Genomic DNA, 16,843 nt, shown 5'->3' on the forward strand with positions numbered 1-16,843 from the left:
CATTAATATTGTTATTTTATCAAAATAAATCCAAATATTAATATTGTTATTTTATCAAAATAAATCCAAATAATATCTTTAGTTTGATTCTGATTACTATTAGGTCGGGATATAAAAAATTAATAATGTGCAAAACTCGAAGCGAGATTGGTTGGGCATAAGAAGTGTTTTTCACATGGTTCCTAAGGTTCTTATTTTTATTTTTATTATTATTATTTTTTTTTGGGTGATCTTGCTGTTGAAAGATACTGTTAATGAGATTTATGGGTCAGAATAATATTTGGTGAAGTTGTAGATTTTTCTTGACTTAATAGTTAGTTTGTCACTATAAAGCTTGATGGTTACCAATAATAGGTGAGTTTCATAAGATCATTCATGTTTTGCATCACACACAAAACCTAATAGGTTGTGACGCATACGATCTCCTTCCTATTTAATTTCAATTTTAATCTCATGCTATATATATTGGCTTTCTATGATTGCAACTTCTGGAATTCCGTTGTCTTGCATTTGTAATTGGAATAAATATTATGATTTCGTGGAGTATTTTATATGTCTATAAAACATTCATTAATTGTTTAAGTTACATAATTCCCTTGGATGCAATCGTGAAGCTAAAATTCCCCCTTCACCTAATTAATCATATGTCCAGAAAAAAAAGGAATTAAAGTTACATGATTTGCAAGAAATATAGAGAGGTTTATTTATTTTTTAAGAAAATATTTATATGGATCAAGATTATGTTTTGTTTGCATTTGGTAAGTGACACCAACCCGAGTAGATGGTCTTGGGTCCCGGTGAATGGTAGATCGGATTTACGTGCGATGGTCATGACCAAACGCCTAAAGGCTAAAACAAAGGAAAATGGGCCCTTGAGTGAAAGGTTAAATAGACCCAACATATCATATTCCCACCCCAACTCAATCTTATAAATAAAAAAATCATTCACCGACACTGCTAAATTTATATTCTATTTATTATTATTATTATTTTTATCATCCTTCATGATGATGTCTAAAATCTAAGTAATGGCAAATCGATCTCTTTGATATAGACCCAAATTCCATTATGCTTTCTTTTTTAAACGTGTAGGGTAAGTATAAATGGGGACCAATATGCTCCCACCAAACTTGAAAGAGGAAAAAAGAAAAGTTTGATTTTCCTGAAAAATGAACAGCAGAAGAAATATAATGCGAGATTGAAACTTAACATCCTATACTTATAATTGCATTCTAAAGACACAATGCATAACAATCCTTCGTAAAAGGCTTGCAACTGTTAAATTGTAAACCTCATTGCTATTACCAAATATAAAATTGAGGAAACACAATCACATTGGATATGAGATATTATGTTGTTGCTTTTTTGTTTTTTTTAAGCTTGATATTATGTTAGTGTCAGCTGAGCTGAGCAAACAAAATCACTATTTTTTCTAACCAAATTCAAGGAAATTGAATTGAAACTCGTTAATTATGCAGGTTAATAACAATATCAATCGGTATGTTGAAAATTTGTTCCTGAAATTTTATTTTGGGAGTCATTGACATTCCTATAGGATCATTTCCTAGCTTCCGTGAGGAGAGACCAAACTATGCCCCTTTCATGTCATACCAGAAAAAGATTACTAGAATCCTAATCTCTCCAAATTTATTTTAGACATAGGGACTGATTATGTATTTAGCGTGAGCTACCATTAGACATTGGAATTTGAAAGTGGAAAAATATCACTCAAGCTACTGAAAACATCTGTGTAGAAGAAACGCTGACTAAAGTTAGTATTTTTTCGGTGTCGACTTAAAGAGCTCAATCCGGATCCGAATCCTAGCAGTCAATCCCTTGGGCCCTCATATAGGCCCAGAAGATCTGATTTGCCACTGTCCAGCTGTACACAGCTTTTTTGTTTTTTTATGGAATTAATTATATATAATCAAAACGAGAGAGATCCAAAGAGAGAGAGAAACAAATACAATATAAAAAAATTAAGTTGATTATGACAAGTACAATATAAATTAGAGTTTTTTTTTTTTTTTTTTAATAATAATTTACGTAGATCATTGATCACTGGTAATTGCACTTGTTGTTGAGTTTGATAGCCACATTCATCTTGTTAGGATCCATAACCACAGAGCACACGACCTTCTTGTAAAACTTGGGCTTGACCAGTTTTCCCAAAACATAAGCTCTTGACCGAACCATGAAAACCAGTGTAAGTGGCACAGGCTGATTGGGTGCACCATTCAAGCTGCTCAAGCTAGCTCCTCCTCCATACAGTGGAATATGGTTTCCTCTCAACACCACCGTAATAGATCTCTGACTCTTCCTTGACTGATAAAATTTACGAATCTGCAAATTTTAAAAATATATTTATTGCCAAAAAAAAAAAAAAAAAACCCATAAAACTATGTGAATTATGTATAAGGGAAAATGGGGCAGTTGACCAAAAGACAACGTACGGTTCCAGTGGCTAAAGTGAGTTGAAAATAGGAGAGATCTAGGGGTGTGGACGTGACGTGGACTCCGAAAAAAGTGGCAGTGTTTCGAAAAGTAAGCTTCACCGTTGAATTCATCGACACCATGTCGGTGGCCACTCCTGAGAAATCCGCACCCGCTTGGATCACGAACTGCTCAAACGTTATGCTCTTTTCGTAACCACCCCAGAAAAAGAAAAGGAAAGAAAAATCGTCAATCACAAATTTAATAAAATAATTAATTAATATTTCTCAAAAAAAAAAAAAAAAGGCAAATTTCAAAAATGAGGGACATTTTGATTTTCCTGAGAAAGTGACAAGTGAGAAAACTTTCTTTTTTTTTCTACCTTCATAGTGATTGTAGGCTTCTGGGGCCGACTTGCACCCCAAAGAATCAGCGAGAAGAGAGAAAAGAGAATCAGAAAGCCTGCAACGAAGGCGGGAAAATAACAGCGGCGAGGGATTCCGTGAGAGTTCCTATCGTCGTCGAGAAGGCCTTCCTCTTCAATGGCATCGAACCGATCGATCTCTTTCCATGGCTTCCAACCAGCCTTGCGTGCAGAGCCATTGGTGGCGTTGTGCTTTCGGGAACCAGAGAAACGAGTCGAAGCGGACTCGCGGGAATGGGGGCCCAAAGAGGAGTTGGAGTGGGAGTGGGGAGGGGAGCCCATTGGGCTGAGGACCGGACTGGAATGGAAGGAGTTGGTGGTCTTTTCGCCATCGTGGGAATCGCGGGAAGGACTCTGGACGTAGTAGACGGGGCGGCGAGGGGATCGAGCCGGCGATGATTGGCTGAGGCTGCTCACCTCCGAGTCAGTCTTCGCCAGCACCGACATTGTTGTCGATTTTTGATGACCGAATGAAAAATAAAAAATATAAGCGAGAGAGAGAGAGAGAGAGAGATTTTCCCAGAGTTTGTGTGTGGAAGAAGGAAAGAGGAGGAGGAAGCGACTGGGGGAAGAAGAGTGAGTGTTTTTTTTTTTTTGGTAATGAGAAGAGTGAGTGTATTTGATAATTGATAATTTTGATAATTGATATAGGAGGAGGAGATTAAAATTTATTTTTCACTAAAAGGTAGAATCTCCATAACGTACGGTCTGGGGTTTGCACGTCGTGTTTTGTATTGTTTACTGTTTCCAAAGTCTTCGTCATTATGAATGTAATTAATATGAGAAGGTGCCCAGTGGACTTACAACACAAAACAGTATATCGCTGCTTGCTGTTAAGTACCAATATCAAACGTCATGATCAACTTCAAATTGATTATTGTTGATTTTTTTTTTTAAAAATTTTTAAAAATTTTTTCTTGTCCTTCTCTGTGCCTTCCTCCGTCTTGTTTTGATGGAAATTAATAAAATATTTTAGCAAGTTACTATGGACCCAAATCAAAGAAAAACTCTTTGAGTAACGCAAGAAAATAGTAATTGGAACTGTAAAAAACACACAACAGAGATGCGGGGCAATGTATGATTAAAAATAAAGAAAGGGTACATTTTTGTCACATACTGAGAATTTCACCACACGAACGCTTGGGGTCAAAGGTGTACCTCATTTTGTAGCAGTTTTTGCTGCAGAAGATACTACCACAGCAAGGTATGGAGGTTGGCAGGTCTCAAGCCATGGATAAGCGAGAAGGGTGAGAGCCAAAACATTCAATTAAGCTGCTATGCCTGATGACAATTTGTCGGTTTCCATCATCCTTTCTGAGACTATTGGAGACTTATCGGAGAATCTAAATTACAACAGCTAGTAATGGAGCAAGTTCCAAAATGTTTCAATAAAACATTTATCCGTGAGGCCGAATCTACTCAGAAGTTACAGCATGCCTTTTGTTTTGGTCGGGGATTTGATGAGGATTCCATAGTGTCAGTACTGGAACCCATTTGTCATTTCATCATGATGCAGTATGCCATTTTTAAGGTCAAATTCGAATAACATTAGTTGGGGAATAGGCAGTTTTCTTTCGTTTTTATTAATGACATTGAAGTTCTGGAATTAGTCTGGTAACCATAATGCTGATACTTTCACCACTTATTGCTCTCTACAACCCAACTTACTATGAAAACCAACTTGTTCCGTACAACCTATTATATAGCATTGAATGCATCACACATAACATTGAACTAGGCTACAAAAGATGGGCAATTCGAATCCAATCACCTTGATGAAGAAAAAGAGGACGTCACATCATCGTGGTGAAGAATAAGAAGAATAAGTTATGGTTTAGTAGTCACCAACGACTCCCAAACGATTTGTAAGCAAAAAAAAAAAAAAAAAAAAAAAAACGACTCCCAAAGGATTTAAATTTTAGTGAGAATATGTCCAAATTCTTTAGATACCATAACATCTCTGATAAGCTAATCAAGCGTATTGTCAGATGGAATGCCCTCTAATCTTCGGCAGAATGGCTGCCGCAGGACTTCACATTTATTTTTCAGTCAACTGCAGGACTAAATTTGATGCTAGGTTCAAATCCAAATTAAAATTTGGCTGAAACTGCATACTAGCACTTGTTTAGAGCTCCCTATTGATGTGAAGCAGAATATTTGAAGCACAAAAAACAGCTAGATAGAAAGTTTGGATCAAAAGTTTTTCCAAGGCGCCAATAATCCGGGGATGTGGGTAGTGAAACTTGTTAGGTAATTCTCTCACTTCAAAGATATAAAAGATGCCCAATGATGACGAAGGGTTTTATCTCTTACATGTTAATCTTTCATCCTCTACTTACAAACATGTTGATCAATAATGGTCATGTGTTCGAATGTAACATCTCAGGATCAGATAGTGTTCCTAGTCCAAGTCTACCTACCGCTTTCCACTACTTACAAAGCTTTCAAGCAATACAATCTAAGCTAACAGACTCGAATCATTTAAAAACCTCTTTTTGGCTTTTTGGTATCTAACCCAATGTACAGAAATTTGGTCTCATAAATTAATCAAACTCAAATTCTAATAGCATGCGATGTTCTAGTTGAAGGTTACTGCTAACACAGACAGAAGGTTAATTCGGAATTCAAAACGAGCTAGGGGATGATGCTATTGAATTTTAGCCTTGAAGCCAAACATTGAAGCATAGCATTTGCAAAAGCAAAAACAAAATGATACTACAAAAGAAGGCGATTTTTTTTTTTCAGAACAAAGTAAACACAACTAAGTATCTCGCTGCAGGCAAAAACCCAAAATTTAGTACTTTTCCAACATCGAAAATTTCAAATGATAGCAAACAAAGATGGCATCCCAAAATCCCCAGTCTATTAATAGTGATAATTCCATCATAAAATCAAAAAACATACTGTTAAAACAATATCTAAGACATAAGGACAAAAAAATGAGAAAGCAAGCAACAGCCCCATCAACGCAACCTCCTTGCCTCTCTTTCAGACTCGAGAAGGGTAAGAATATCGCCTTCCCTAACCGGTCCCTTAACATTCCTCATGATGAAACGGTTTTGGTCATCCAGAAACTTGACTCTCACCTGAGTCACCTGTCCTCTCGATCCAGTCCTACCCATAACTTTCACCACCACTGCATGTTTCACCTGGGATTCCATTCTTCACCTAAATACAAAAATACAAAAAAAATATACAAATTCAAACCCCACAATTATACTCGAAAACAATATACATTATAGTGCTAGAAAAATATAAACGAAACTAAATCAGATGTAAATATGAAAACTTTTTTAAACGGGTCGCTATGCTAGCATAAAATGTTTGCTAATCCACATAACTGCTTAGATCTAATTAGATAGGCTATCAAAAACAAAATCAAACATGGTGAACCATTCCGTTTCAATCAGACAAATAACAGAATCTGAAATACTTACTTGCAGAGATCTGAACAGAGGGAAGACGATGAGCAGCTGTGAGAGAAGAAGAAGCGGCAAGACGAAAACTAGGGTTTTATGTTAGCGCGGTATTATGTAGGCTGATGGTTTAGTATACAAATATTAGGACTGAAAGGCCCGGCCCAACTTTATTGTGGGCTTAGTCAAGTAAAATATTTTTTTTATTTTTTATTTTTTTTATTTTGTTTTTTGTTGTGAAACCAGAGAAACAGTTTTTTCCCCCTAAATAAATATGACTTTTATATTAAATAAATATTAATAAATGTATATTCATAAGTTATTTAATTTAATTTTTTTTTTTTTTGCATTGCTTTGAACATATATTTTTCTTGAATAAAACTCTTTGTTATTTTTATACTTTTTTTTTCCCCAAATGATATGAAGCGGTTGTCTATAATTACTTTTTTTTTTTTAATGATAATTACATTTTTGTATAAACAAATGAAGAACATAATGTTTCAAGTATTCCATTATTTGAAATTAAATATGATTAAATAATATGCCGATATTTTAAGAAAATTATTATAAAAAATGATTAATTTTAAATATAAAAATCTATATATTAATAAAAGCAAAATAAGAAAATAAGGTTCAAATTTAATAACGTTTAATAACTATACAACTGTTTAGCTAAAATTGTAAATATTGGTAAATTTTTTTCAGACCCCAAAAAGAAAGAGATATGATCGAAAAATCAAAATGATCAAGTGCAAGAAAGTTCCATCTATTGCAACTTCTTTTTCTCCAGAAAATCATCTATCACAACTTACTAGCACAAGCTATCCAAGTCAATTCCAACCACTACAATTCATCATTTCCCCCTTTAATTTGACCATAAAAATTATCATCAATAATCAAGATATCAAATCAATTAAGAGGGCCTCAGATCATTGACATTTGAACCGAAATTTTCAATTGTGGGCTCTTATGTGGCATTAATTAATTCCACATTCTTTAGTCAAAAAAAGTTAAAAGTGCTATGAAGAGTACCAGAAAGACGTCAGGAGAAAAAAGGAAAAAAAAAAAAAAAAGTACAAAGAGAAAATGTCGAATTCTCATATTTCCACATTATTTTTCTTGCCTTTATTATTGCCATTATTAACCCACCCACATTTGCTCAAATGAGCAATTATAAATGGCTTTCCTTATAATGACTTTGGGTCGAGGTTCGTGGCCAATATTGGACTCCTCACTGCATATTTACCACTATCCTCCACCCAAGTCAGAGAGCCTTGAACCACCTCCTCTTCCAACAATTTTGGACCTTCCAATATCAATTTGTAACTTAGCCTTTCAAACTTCTTCCTAAATACCAGTCTCTGCGGCTCAACCTTCACATTCAAACCAGCCATGGAAGTCAAATTTGCTGTGTAACTCGAATTGTCCTCACCTACATTTGTCACTGTCCTCCTAAATTCCTGTACAACTATGGCTTTCTTACTTTTTTCATCTCCAATAAAGTAAGCAATGAAAGAAGGGTAATTAAGATCCAAAGACTTATTAACACAGCTTTGAGCAGATCCACTAATAATCCGGATTTGTTTTGCTGTGTAATTAAATGCACAGAGGAACTTAATGTAATCCTCTGTTTCAGCTTCATATATGAGCCCCGGATCAAGAGCCTTGTTGGGTTCGATATGTCCAGAGCCAATGCCTAAGGAGTTGGCTGGCTTGTCATCATCCCCTGCAACATCTTTGATGGGTGTCTGAGCGTTGTCCAATGGATTCGCTGTGGTCATGATAGCCGATCGAATGGCTGCAGGGCTCCAATCAGGGTGAACAGCCTTGACCAGAGCCGCTACGCCGGCGACATGAGGTGTGGCCATGGAAGTGCCCGTGTCGATGTTGAAATTGCTGAACAAGAACTGCGATTTCACCTTGGCGACCGATTTGGTGGGTAACCATGATGCCAAGATTGATGTACCAGGGGCGAGAATGTCTGGTTTCAGAACATTTGGGCAGCTCAAAAATGGTCCTCTGGAACTGTAATCGTCCACTTTTGGTGCTGGCTTTGTACCCAGGATTGTCTTCCGGAATTCCAATTTTGCTTTCGGAATGATTTTGGTGCTGTTTTTAATGTAGTCGATTACTTCTTGTCCATCTTTTAAACCGATAAAAGCTGACAAAAATCCAGTGTCTCTGGTGTAGGAATCGGATAATGTAATATTGGTAATGAATATTCCTCCATAAACATTTGCGGAGTTGACATTTTGGACTTGGTCGTTTATATTCAGATTGTCTTTGCAGACTACAATCTTGTTTTTGTGTCTCTTCAATTCCTTCACATCTAAGCAACCATCCACGAAAACAATCGGAACCTGGTCTGAAGAGTAATTCCCTGGATATAAAGTCTCAATGCTAATTTTCACACCATTTCCCAAAGTTATAGTCCCTGAAAATTCTCGATCCACTGTTCCTGCACCTACTGTTACTACCCATGGGGCTCCATTGATTAAAGTCCCATGAATAGATCCATCGTTTCCTGCTGCAGCGGCAACAAAAATTCCCTTCTTCGTTGCGGCAAAAGTGACTACAGCAATTATATCATCTTCAAGAAAATGGTTATCTTCATCGTTAAAACCCAAAGAGATAGACAATATATCAACCCCATCTTCAATGGCTTGGTCTATTGCTGCAATAACATCAGATTCAACGATCCCTCGGTTCCAGACCACTTTGTATATGGCAATTCGAGCCATCGGTGCCATGCCTGTAGCAGTGCCATTTCCATAACCGAAATACGAAGCTCCTTCTACGAATCTCCCTGCAGCTGTGGAAGCAGTATGTGTTCCATGACCATGCGTGTCGCGTGAGGAGTTCATCTTAGTCTCAACACCGGGATTGCTTTTGAGATAACCCTTGTTGTAGAACCGAGCTCCGATGAGTTTCTTGTTGCACAGAGAAGAATTGAACTCTGTTCCGGCTACGCATTTTCCTTTCCACCTAGAAGGGACTTCACTCATTCCTTTATCGTTGAAGCTCTCACTCTCTGGCCAAATTCCTGTATCGATTACACCGATTATGACATCTTCACCGTAACGAGAAGCAGGCCAGGCACCAAAGTTGGATCTTAAACCCAGAAATTGAGACGAGTGGGTGGTATGGAGCTTAAGGGGACGATCAGGGGTAGAAGAAATATAGCCAGGGGAGTTTTTGAGAGCTTCAAGCTCGGAAAGAGTGAGTTTTGCAGTGAAGCCATGGATGGAATTGGTATAAGTATGGATGAGTTTTGAGCTGGTTGGTGCTTTGGAGTTGTCTGATATGGAAGAAAGAGTGGCTGAATACCAGCTGTGGTGCGTTGAGAAGGCTCTAGGCATGGCTGATGAATCCATGTGCACAATGTATACGCGAGACTCAGCAGAAAGTGTGTAAAAGCATGAGCTTGCAAATAGAATTATGCAGAAAACCTGTAGGTTTAGAGTTTCCATGGCTGAGCAGATGAAATTCTATGTTGGGAACGATTCTGCAGGAACAACAATGTTCGGTAACCATGTGTTTTGCAGGGACAGTGGAAGCTAGGAAAGTCAAAAGGAGTTGCCAAAAGCACGATGAAATTCCGCCATTGATAGGCATGTATTTGTTTGTTTTTTATCTTCGTCTTTTTCTAAAGCCATTGAATAAAAAAGTGGGACAATTCTATCTTTTTCGCCATCCAATATCCACCTCATGCTCCATATCTATATACAAACTATTAATTTGCTTTTTGGCAAATAGCGACTTTTGGTTTTAATTTGCTTGTGACCTTATAATAATTATGAAGTGAGAAAAAAAGAATCTACCTTTTTTTTTTTTTTTTTTTTTGGTGGGTAATAAAAGAATCCACTTGCTTTTATATTGGGTTAGTCTGACAGAATAACTAGATGGGCAATCCCTCCACTACGAAAAAATTGTGTATGACTGTATGGATAGGATTAGGTCTTCTTTTGTTGTTTGTTCGAAACGAGTTTTCCATTTTTTTTTTCTAAAATTAATAATAAGTCGGTTAAACATGTTCATTTTTTTTTTTTAATATTTTCAAGATTCTATGTATATTACATCAAATGTTCATTGCAATATAAAAGTTGTTTTAAATCAAGTTCAATATCAAAAAAGTTTTCAGATTCCAAAAATTGCTATCATGGCATTATATTAGTCGAAAAGATGCAGCAGCACAACAAAACTAGTGTTTTATTTTACGCAGTACTTTGTTGCCAGAAGGTTTAATATGCAAATATATGGAAAATAATTTTACATATTTTTCGTAAAAAAACCTAGCTATTTAAAGGAATAAAGTACAATTTTCAAGGGAAAATATTTTATAAATAAAAGAGAATCTAATAAATAATTTTGAAAAAGAACAATTAAGAGGGGTCAATTTATTTATATTATATTTTTGAGTGGGGCCACTATTTGTTATGTTGTGTAAAACAATTTTTTTTAAAAAAAAAAAAAAAGTAAATCTGATATATACATATAAAAAAAATAAAAATAAAAATTGAGAGGCGCATTTACCCTCCCTTGTCAACATGTAGATCCGATGAAAAAACACTTTGTTATTATTATATTTTTTTGTCCAAATGAATGTTTATTATAAATTTTTTATGAAGCTGTCAATATTTTTCATTATTTACATTGTAATACTAACAAATGAAGAATATAATGTTCGAATACATCAAACATTTTATAATTAATATGACTAAATAAGCATGAAAAAAAACGACCAAATAAAATACTAATTAAATGTTCTTTCAAAAATTAAATAGAAGAAAAATATTATCAAATAAGATTTAATTCAAGTTTTGAAAATCAATATATTAGTAACTATAGAATAACAAAGAAAGTTTCAGATTTAATAACGTTTAATAATTATACAATCACAATTAAATTTTGTAGCTCTATTGGCTTTTTTAATTTTAAGAAAACTTTTTAAGTTTTCTCATTTGTTTTTAATCAATACGATCAAAGGGAATTTCTGACCCCCACGTAGAAAAATGTTGTCTTCGTAATTGGAAAATTCTTTATCTAACAGAAGCATTTACAATTAAGCAAAGTCCTAAAAGTTTTTCGTCTAAAAAACAAAGTCCTAATTGTTAGGAAAATTGAAGATTATTGCTACTGCAAAATGGAAATCAGAAATTTTCTTTTTCATTACAATTTGGATGATAGGGATTTTCATCCAAAGAACATGTACTTAAGAGTGTGTGTTCCCAATGATTTTTACCATTTGACCAAGGTCATGAATACAAGAACAGCACAAAATTTAAGCGAAAGAAAGAAAAGATAAAATTGAGAAAGTGTTCAGTTATAATAGTAAATATTTTTTTTAAGAGCCCAAAGAAAACAAAAATTATAATTTGACAGAAAGAACAAAAGTGATAAGTGCAAAAAAGTTCCTTCGTGCTATCCCAACTTACGTGCACAATTTATTCTGTCAGTTCCAACAGTTATAGTTCATCATATCCCCCTTTAATCTGACCATAAAAATTCTTATTAATAATTCAAATTAAGATGCCCCCAGCAGCAGAATGGTCATCATAAGCATTTGAACCACAGGCTTTCAAACAAAGTGTAAATGCTATAAAGAGTATGACAAAGACGTCAAGAGCAAATATTCTTAAAAGCTCCCGCACAAAAAAGAAATAATCTTAAAAACAAAACAAAAGGCACAGAGGGAAAAGCGTCGAATTCACATGATTCTACTTCTTTTTCCATTATTTTACTTACTAATTGTTATTACCATAATTAACACACCCACATTTGTTCAAATGAGCAATTATAAGTGGTTAATGGAGTTTCTAAAAATGATTTCGGGTCGATGTTTGTGGCCAGTATTGGACTCCTCACTACATATTTGCCACTATCCTCCACCCAAGTCAGAGAGCCTTGAACCACCTCATCTTTCAACAATTTTGGACCTTCCAAACTCAGTTTGTAACTTAGCTTCTCAAACTTCTTCCTGAATACCAATCTCTGCGGCTCCACCTTCACATTCAAACCAGCCATGGAAGTCAAATTCGCAGTGTAACTTGAACTTTCCTCACCTACGTTTGTCACTGTCCTCCTGAATTCTTGCACAACTTTGGCTTTCGTACTTTTTTTATCACCAATAAAGTAAGCAATGAAAGATGGGTAATTAAGATGCAAAGAACTGTTCGCGCAGCTTTGAGCAGAGCCAGTAATAATTCGTATTTGCTTTGCCGTGTAATTAAATGCACAGAGGAAGTTAATATAATCCTCTGTTTCAGCTTCATATATGAGCCCCGGATTAAGAGCCTTGTTGGGTTCGATATGTCCAGAGCCAATGCCTAGGGAGTTGGCTGGCTTGTCATCATTCTCTGCAACATCATTGATGGGTGTCTGAGTGTTGTCCAACGGATTCGCTGTGGTCATGATTGCCGATCGAATTGCCGCAGGGCTCCAGTCAGGGTGAACAGCCTTGATCAGAGCCGCTACGCCGGCGACGTGAGGTGTGGCCATGGAAGTGCCCGTGTCGATGTTGAAATTGCTGAACAAGAACTGCGATTTCACCTTAGCAACCCAACTGGTGGGTGACCATGATGCCAAGATTGATGTACCAGGGGCAAGAATGTCTGGTTTCAGAACATTTGGGCAGCTCGGAAATGGCCCTCTGGAACTGTAAGAGTCCACTTTTGGGGCTGGTTTTGTACCTAGGATTGTCTTTCCAAATTCCAATTTTGCTTTTGGAATGATGTTCGTGCTGTTTTTGATGTAGTCGATCACCTCTTGTCCATCTTCTAGACCGATAAATGCTGATAAAAATCCAGAGTCTCTGGTATAGTAATCGGATAATGTAATATTGGTAATGAATATTCCTCCATAAACATTTGCGGAATTGACATTTGCGACTTGGTCGCTTATACTCAGATTGTCTTTGCAGACCACAATCTTGTTTTTGTGTCTCTTCAATTCCTTCACATCTAAGCAACCATCCACGAAAACAATCGGAACCTGGTCCGAAGAGTAATTCCCTGGATATAAAGTCTCAAAGCTAATTTTCACACCATTTCCCAAAGTTATAGTCCCTGCAAATTCTCGATCCACTGTTCCTGCACCTACTGTTACTACCCATGGTGCTCCATTGGCTAAAGTTCCAGTATTAGATCCATCATTTCCTGCTGAAGCAGCAACAAATATTCCTTTCTTCATGGCAGCAAAAGTGGCTACAGCAATTATATCATCTTCAAGAAAATAATTTACTTCATCACTGTATCCAAAAGCCAAGGAGATAGACAATATATCAACCCCATCTTCAATGGCTTGGTCGATTGCAGCAAGAACATCAGATTCAACAATCCCTTGGTTCCACACCACCTTGTATATGGCAATTCGAGCCATCGGTGCCGTGCCTGTAGCAGTGCCATTTCCATAACCAAAATAGGAAGCTCCTTCTACGAATCTCCCCGCGGCTGTGGACGCAGTATGTGTTCCATGACCATCCGTGTCACGTGAAGAATTCATCTCAATCTTAAAATCGGGATTTTTTTCGAGATAACCCTTGTTGTAGAACCGAGCTCCGATGAGTTTCTTGTTGCACAGGGAAGAATTGAACTGGGTTCCGGCCACGCATTTTCCTTTCCACCTAGAAGGGACTTTACTCATTCCTTTATCGTTGAAGCTCTCGCTCTCCGGCCAAATTCCTGAATCGATTAAGCCGATTATGACATCTTCACCGTAATGGGAAGCAGGCCATGCACCAGAGCTGGAACTTAAACCGAGAAATTGAGAAGTGTGGGTGGTATGAAGCTTAAGGGGACGATCAGGGGTTGAAGAGATATAGCTGGGGGAGTTTTTGAGCGCTTCAAGTTGGGAAAGAGTGAGTTTTGCACTGAAGCCATGGATGGAATTGGTATAAGTATGGATGAGTTTTGGTGGCTCGGAATTGTCTGATATGGAAGAAAGAGTGGCTGAATACCAGCTGTAGTGCGTTAAGAAGGCTCTAGGCATGGCTGATGAATCCATGTGCACAATGTATACGCGAGACTCTGCAGAAATTGAGTGAAAGCATGAGCTTGCAAATAGAATTATGCACAAAACTTGGAGGTTTCGAGTTTCCATGGCTGAACCGTTCGATTTCTGCGGCAACAATAATGTTGGCTATGTATATGTATAATGTGCAACACAGTATTTACAATGTGTTTTGCATGGACAAGGGAATCCAGGAAAGTCAAAAAGAGTTGCCAAAAGCACGATGAGATTCCACAATTGATAGATATAAATTTTCTTATTAATATTTTTTTTTTGTTTTTCCTGTTTTGCTCTTTTTCTAAAGCCACTTGACGGAAAAGTGGACCAATTCTTATCTTTTAAACCATCCAATATCCAACGTCATGCTCTATATCAGTACAAACTATTATTTGTTCTCCGTGACAAAGAGATAGGCATTCCTTATTTTTAATAAGATGTTATATTAGGTGGTGTCGTTTTCTGTCCCTGTTGTATCAATTTTTCAGATTAGTATTCAATTTGGTTTAAAAAAATGCATGATTGGAAAATATGCGTGTTGGAAGCATACGATACAAGAGCCGTGGCCAGTAAGGCACTAGTATTATTAGCATGTGACATGTGCTTTTGTCTTTGGGGCCATGGTCTTTTTGGCTAATAGCAGCTTTTCATTTTAATTTGTTTGATGCTCTTTATAATAATTATAAAGTAAGAAACAAAGAATCCACAGGCTTTATTAAATTGACCGAAAAAGGGTTACCGGATGGACCGTCCCTCTACTGTATTCCTTTCCCTTGTAGCACTTACTTCTGCGCATTTTAGTCGTGGGATTTTAAAGTTTTAGCAACTCTGGCTTAGCCAAACAAGGATTTTTCATTTTTTTTTTTTTTTTTTTGGTATAACCAGGTTTAGTCTTTCAGACACAGGGATTCAGATCATCTAAGTCCCTTCTTGAGATAATTCGCCTGAAGAAATTGTGTATGGATAGAATTAGATCTTGTGTAGTTGTTTCTTCAAAACGAATTTTTAAATTTTAATAATAAATCCGTTAAACAATGCATTCTTTTCCTTTTTGTATTTTCAAGATTCTATATCAAACATGTTTTTTTTTTTTTTTTAATTCCCCTTGAGTCCAATATCAAATTGTTATCATATTATTATATTAGTTTTAGAATTATATATCTTTATAAAAAAGATTATAATTCTATATATGCATAAATAACATAGTTTTCATCTTACGTTGAACATTTAATATGATAAAAATTAAAAGTGCTGCTTATCCGACCAAATTTTTAGTATTAATTTATAAATAGAGATCACATATTTAGCCTTTAAAGCATCAATATGTTCCCATATTAAACATATTATGTAATTTGTTTCTTATAGACATTACTCACATATGCATGTATGTATGTATATATATATATATATATACATACATGTAAGCTTTATTCAAATCACACTCAAAATACAATGAGCGTCAATTAATTTTTTTGTTTACATGGCTCGACTATAAATTGGACCATGCCAAAAACAATCGTCACTTGTATGTCCAAAAAAAATGATTATTTTATTATTATTATTTTTTGTTGTGACAGTTGAATTGATTATATAAGCTTTAATTATGGAAACCCAAAAAAAAAAAAAAAAAAAAAAGCGCACTCACTGTATACACTGTAAATTAAAACATATTATCAATTGTAATATATATATATATATATATATATATGTATGTATGTATATACGATCAGATTTAAATTAAATTTTTAATATCATAATTAATATTAAACTTATTATTTTAGTTTTTAAATTATATCAAAAATTAAAATTTAAAATTATATTTACTAATTATTGGATTCTGATAAAATTAATTTTTTTCTAAATAAAATTTTAACATGTCACTAAATTCATATGTAATTACTTTTTAAATTTTAAATTACAAATTTTGATATAATGTAAAAGCTAATAAATAAAAAAATTTAGATATTAAAATATCCGATCATCTTGATATGAACCTAACTCTCTCTCTTTCTCTTTCTATTCTATATATCTATATATATATATATATATATATTACTCTTTGCCTTTGTGTGCAATGCCGATCTTACAATAAAATTATTTGTCTAAAACAATTTTTTTAAATAAATAAATAAATACGATATATACATATCCAAAAAAATTAAGGGAAGTACTTGCCTTCCTGGTAATTAACCATGTAGATCCGCCTATGAAAAAAACCCTTTGTGACTTTGATACTTTTTTTTTTAATCATTTTTTTTTTATGAAGTTGCCAAAAAATTTTCGTCATTTACATTTTAATATTGTAACAAATGAAGAATATAATGTTTGAAGTATTCGATCATTTGAAATTAAATATGATTGGATAATATGCTAATTAAATTTTTTTAAAAAAATTAAATAGAAAATAAATATTATCAAATAATATTAATTACATGAATCCAAAACTTTTCAGTCTTACATATAAATAGCTTATTAACTGAGTTAACTTTACTGGGCAAAATTAATTTCAGATTTGAAAATCAATATATTAGTGACTACATGATATGAAAGAAAGTTTCAAATTTAG

At 34.9% G+C, this 16,843-nt stretch overlaps 4 protein-coding genes across 4 annotated transcripts; all 4 read right to left on the minus strand.

The window, feature by feature from the left end:
- Positions 1-1,949: 1,949 nt before the first annotated feature.
- LOC107424523 (uncharacterized) lies at positions 1,950-3,595 on the minus strand. Its single transcript, XM_016034348.4, has 3 exons — positions 2,816-3,595; positions 2,454-2,639; positions 1,950-2,343 (listed from the first exon to the last, which is right to left on the minus strand). Exons 1-3 carry the CDS (start codon positions 3,302-3,304, stop codon positions 2,059-2,061), a joined length of 960 nt encoding a protein of 319 aa, XP_015889834.1. The 5' UTR covers positions 3,305-3,595; the 3' UTR covers positions 1,950-2,058.
- Positions 3,596-5,570: 1,975 nt separating this feature from the next.
- Positions 5,571-6,425, minus strand: LOC107424518 (small ribosomal subunit protein eS28). Its single transcript, XM_016034345.3, has 2 exons — positions 6,295-6,425; positions 5,571-6,025 (listed from the first exon to the last, which is right to left on the minus strand). The coding sequence occupies exon 2, from the start codon at positions 6,016-6,018 to the stop codon at positions 5,821-5,823; it is 198 nt and encodes a 65-aa protein (XP_015889831.1). The 5' UTR covers positions 6,019-6,025; positions 6,295-6,425; the 3' UTR covers positions 5,571-5,820.
- Positions 6,426-7,347: 922 nt separating this feature from the next.
- LOC107424496 (subtilisin-like protease SBT1.9) lies at positions 7,348-9,983 on the minus strand. The gene has a single exon (XM_048479505.2). It carries the CDS (start codon positions 9,741-9,743, stop codon positions 7,461-7,463), a length of 2,283 nt encoding a protein of 760 aa, XP_048335462.1. The 5' UTR covers positions 9,744-9,983; the 3' UTR covers positions 7,348-7,460.
- Positions 9,984-11,849: 1,866 nt separating this feature from the next.
- Positions 11,850-14,533, minus strand: LOC107424541 (subtilisin-like protease SBT1.9). The gene has a single exon (XM_048479503.2). It carries the CDS (start codon positions 14,368-14,370, stop codon positions 12,037-12,039), a length of 2,334 nt encoding a protein of 777 aa, XP_048335460.1. The 5' UTR covers positions 14,371-14,533; the 3' UTR covers positions 11,850-12,036.
- Positions 14,534-16,843: the final 2,310 nt, after the last annotated feature.

The sequence above is a fragment of the Ziziphus jujuba genome, chromosome 7 (genome assembly GCF_031755915.1).
Source record: "Ziziphus jujuba cultivar Dongzao chromosome 7, ASM3175591v1".
Lineage (NCBI taxonomy): Eukaryota > Viridiplantae > Streptophyta > Magnoliopsida > Rosales > Rhamnaceae > Ziziphus > Ziziphus jujuba.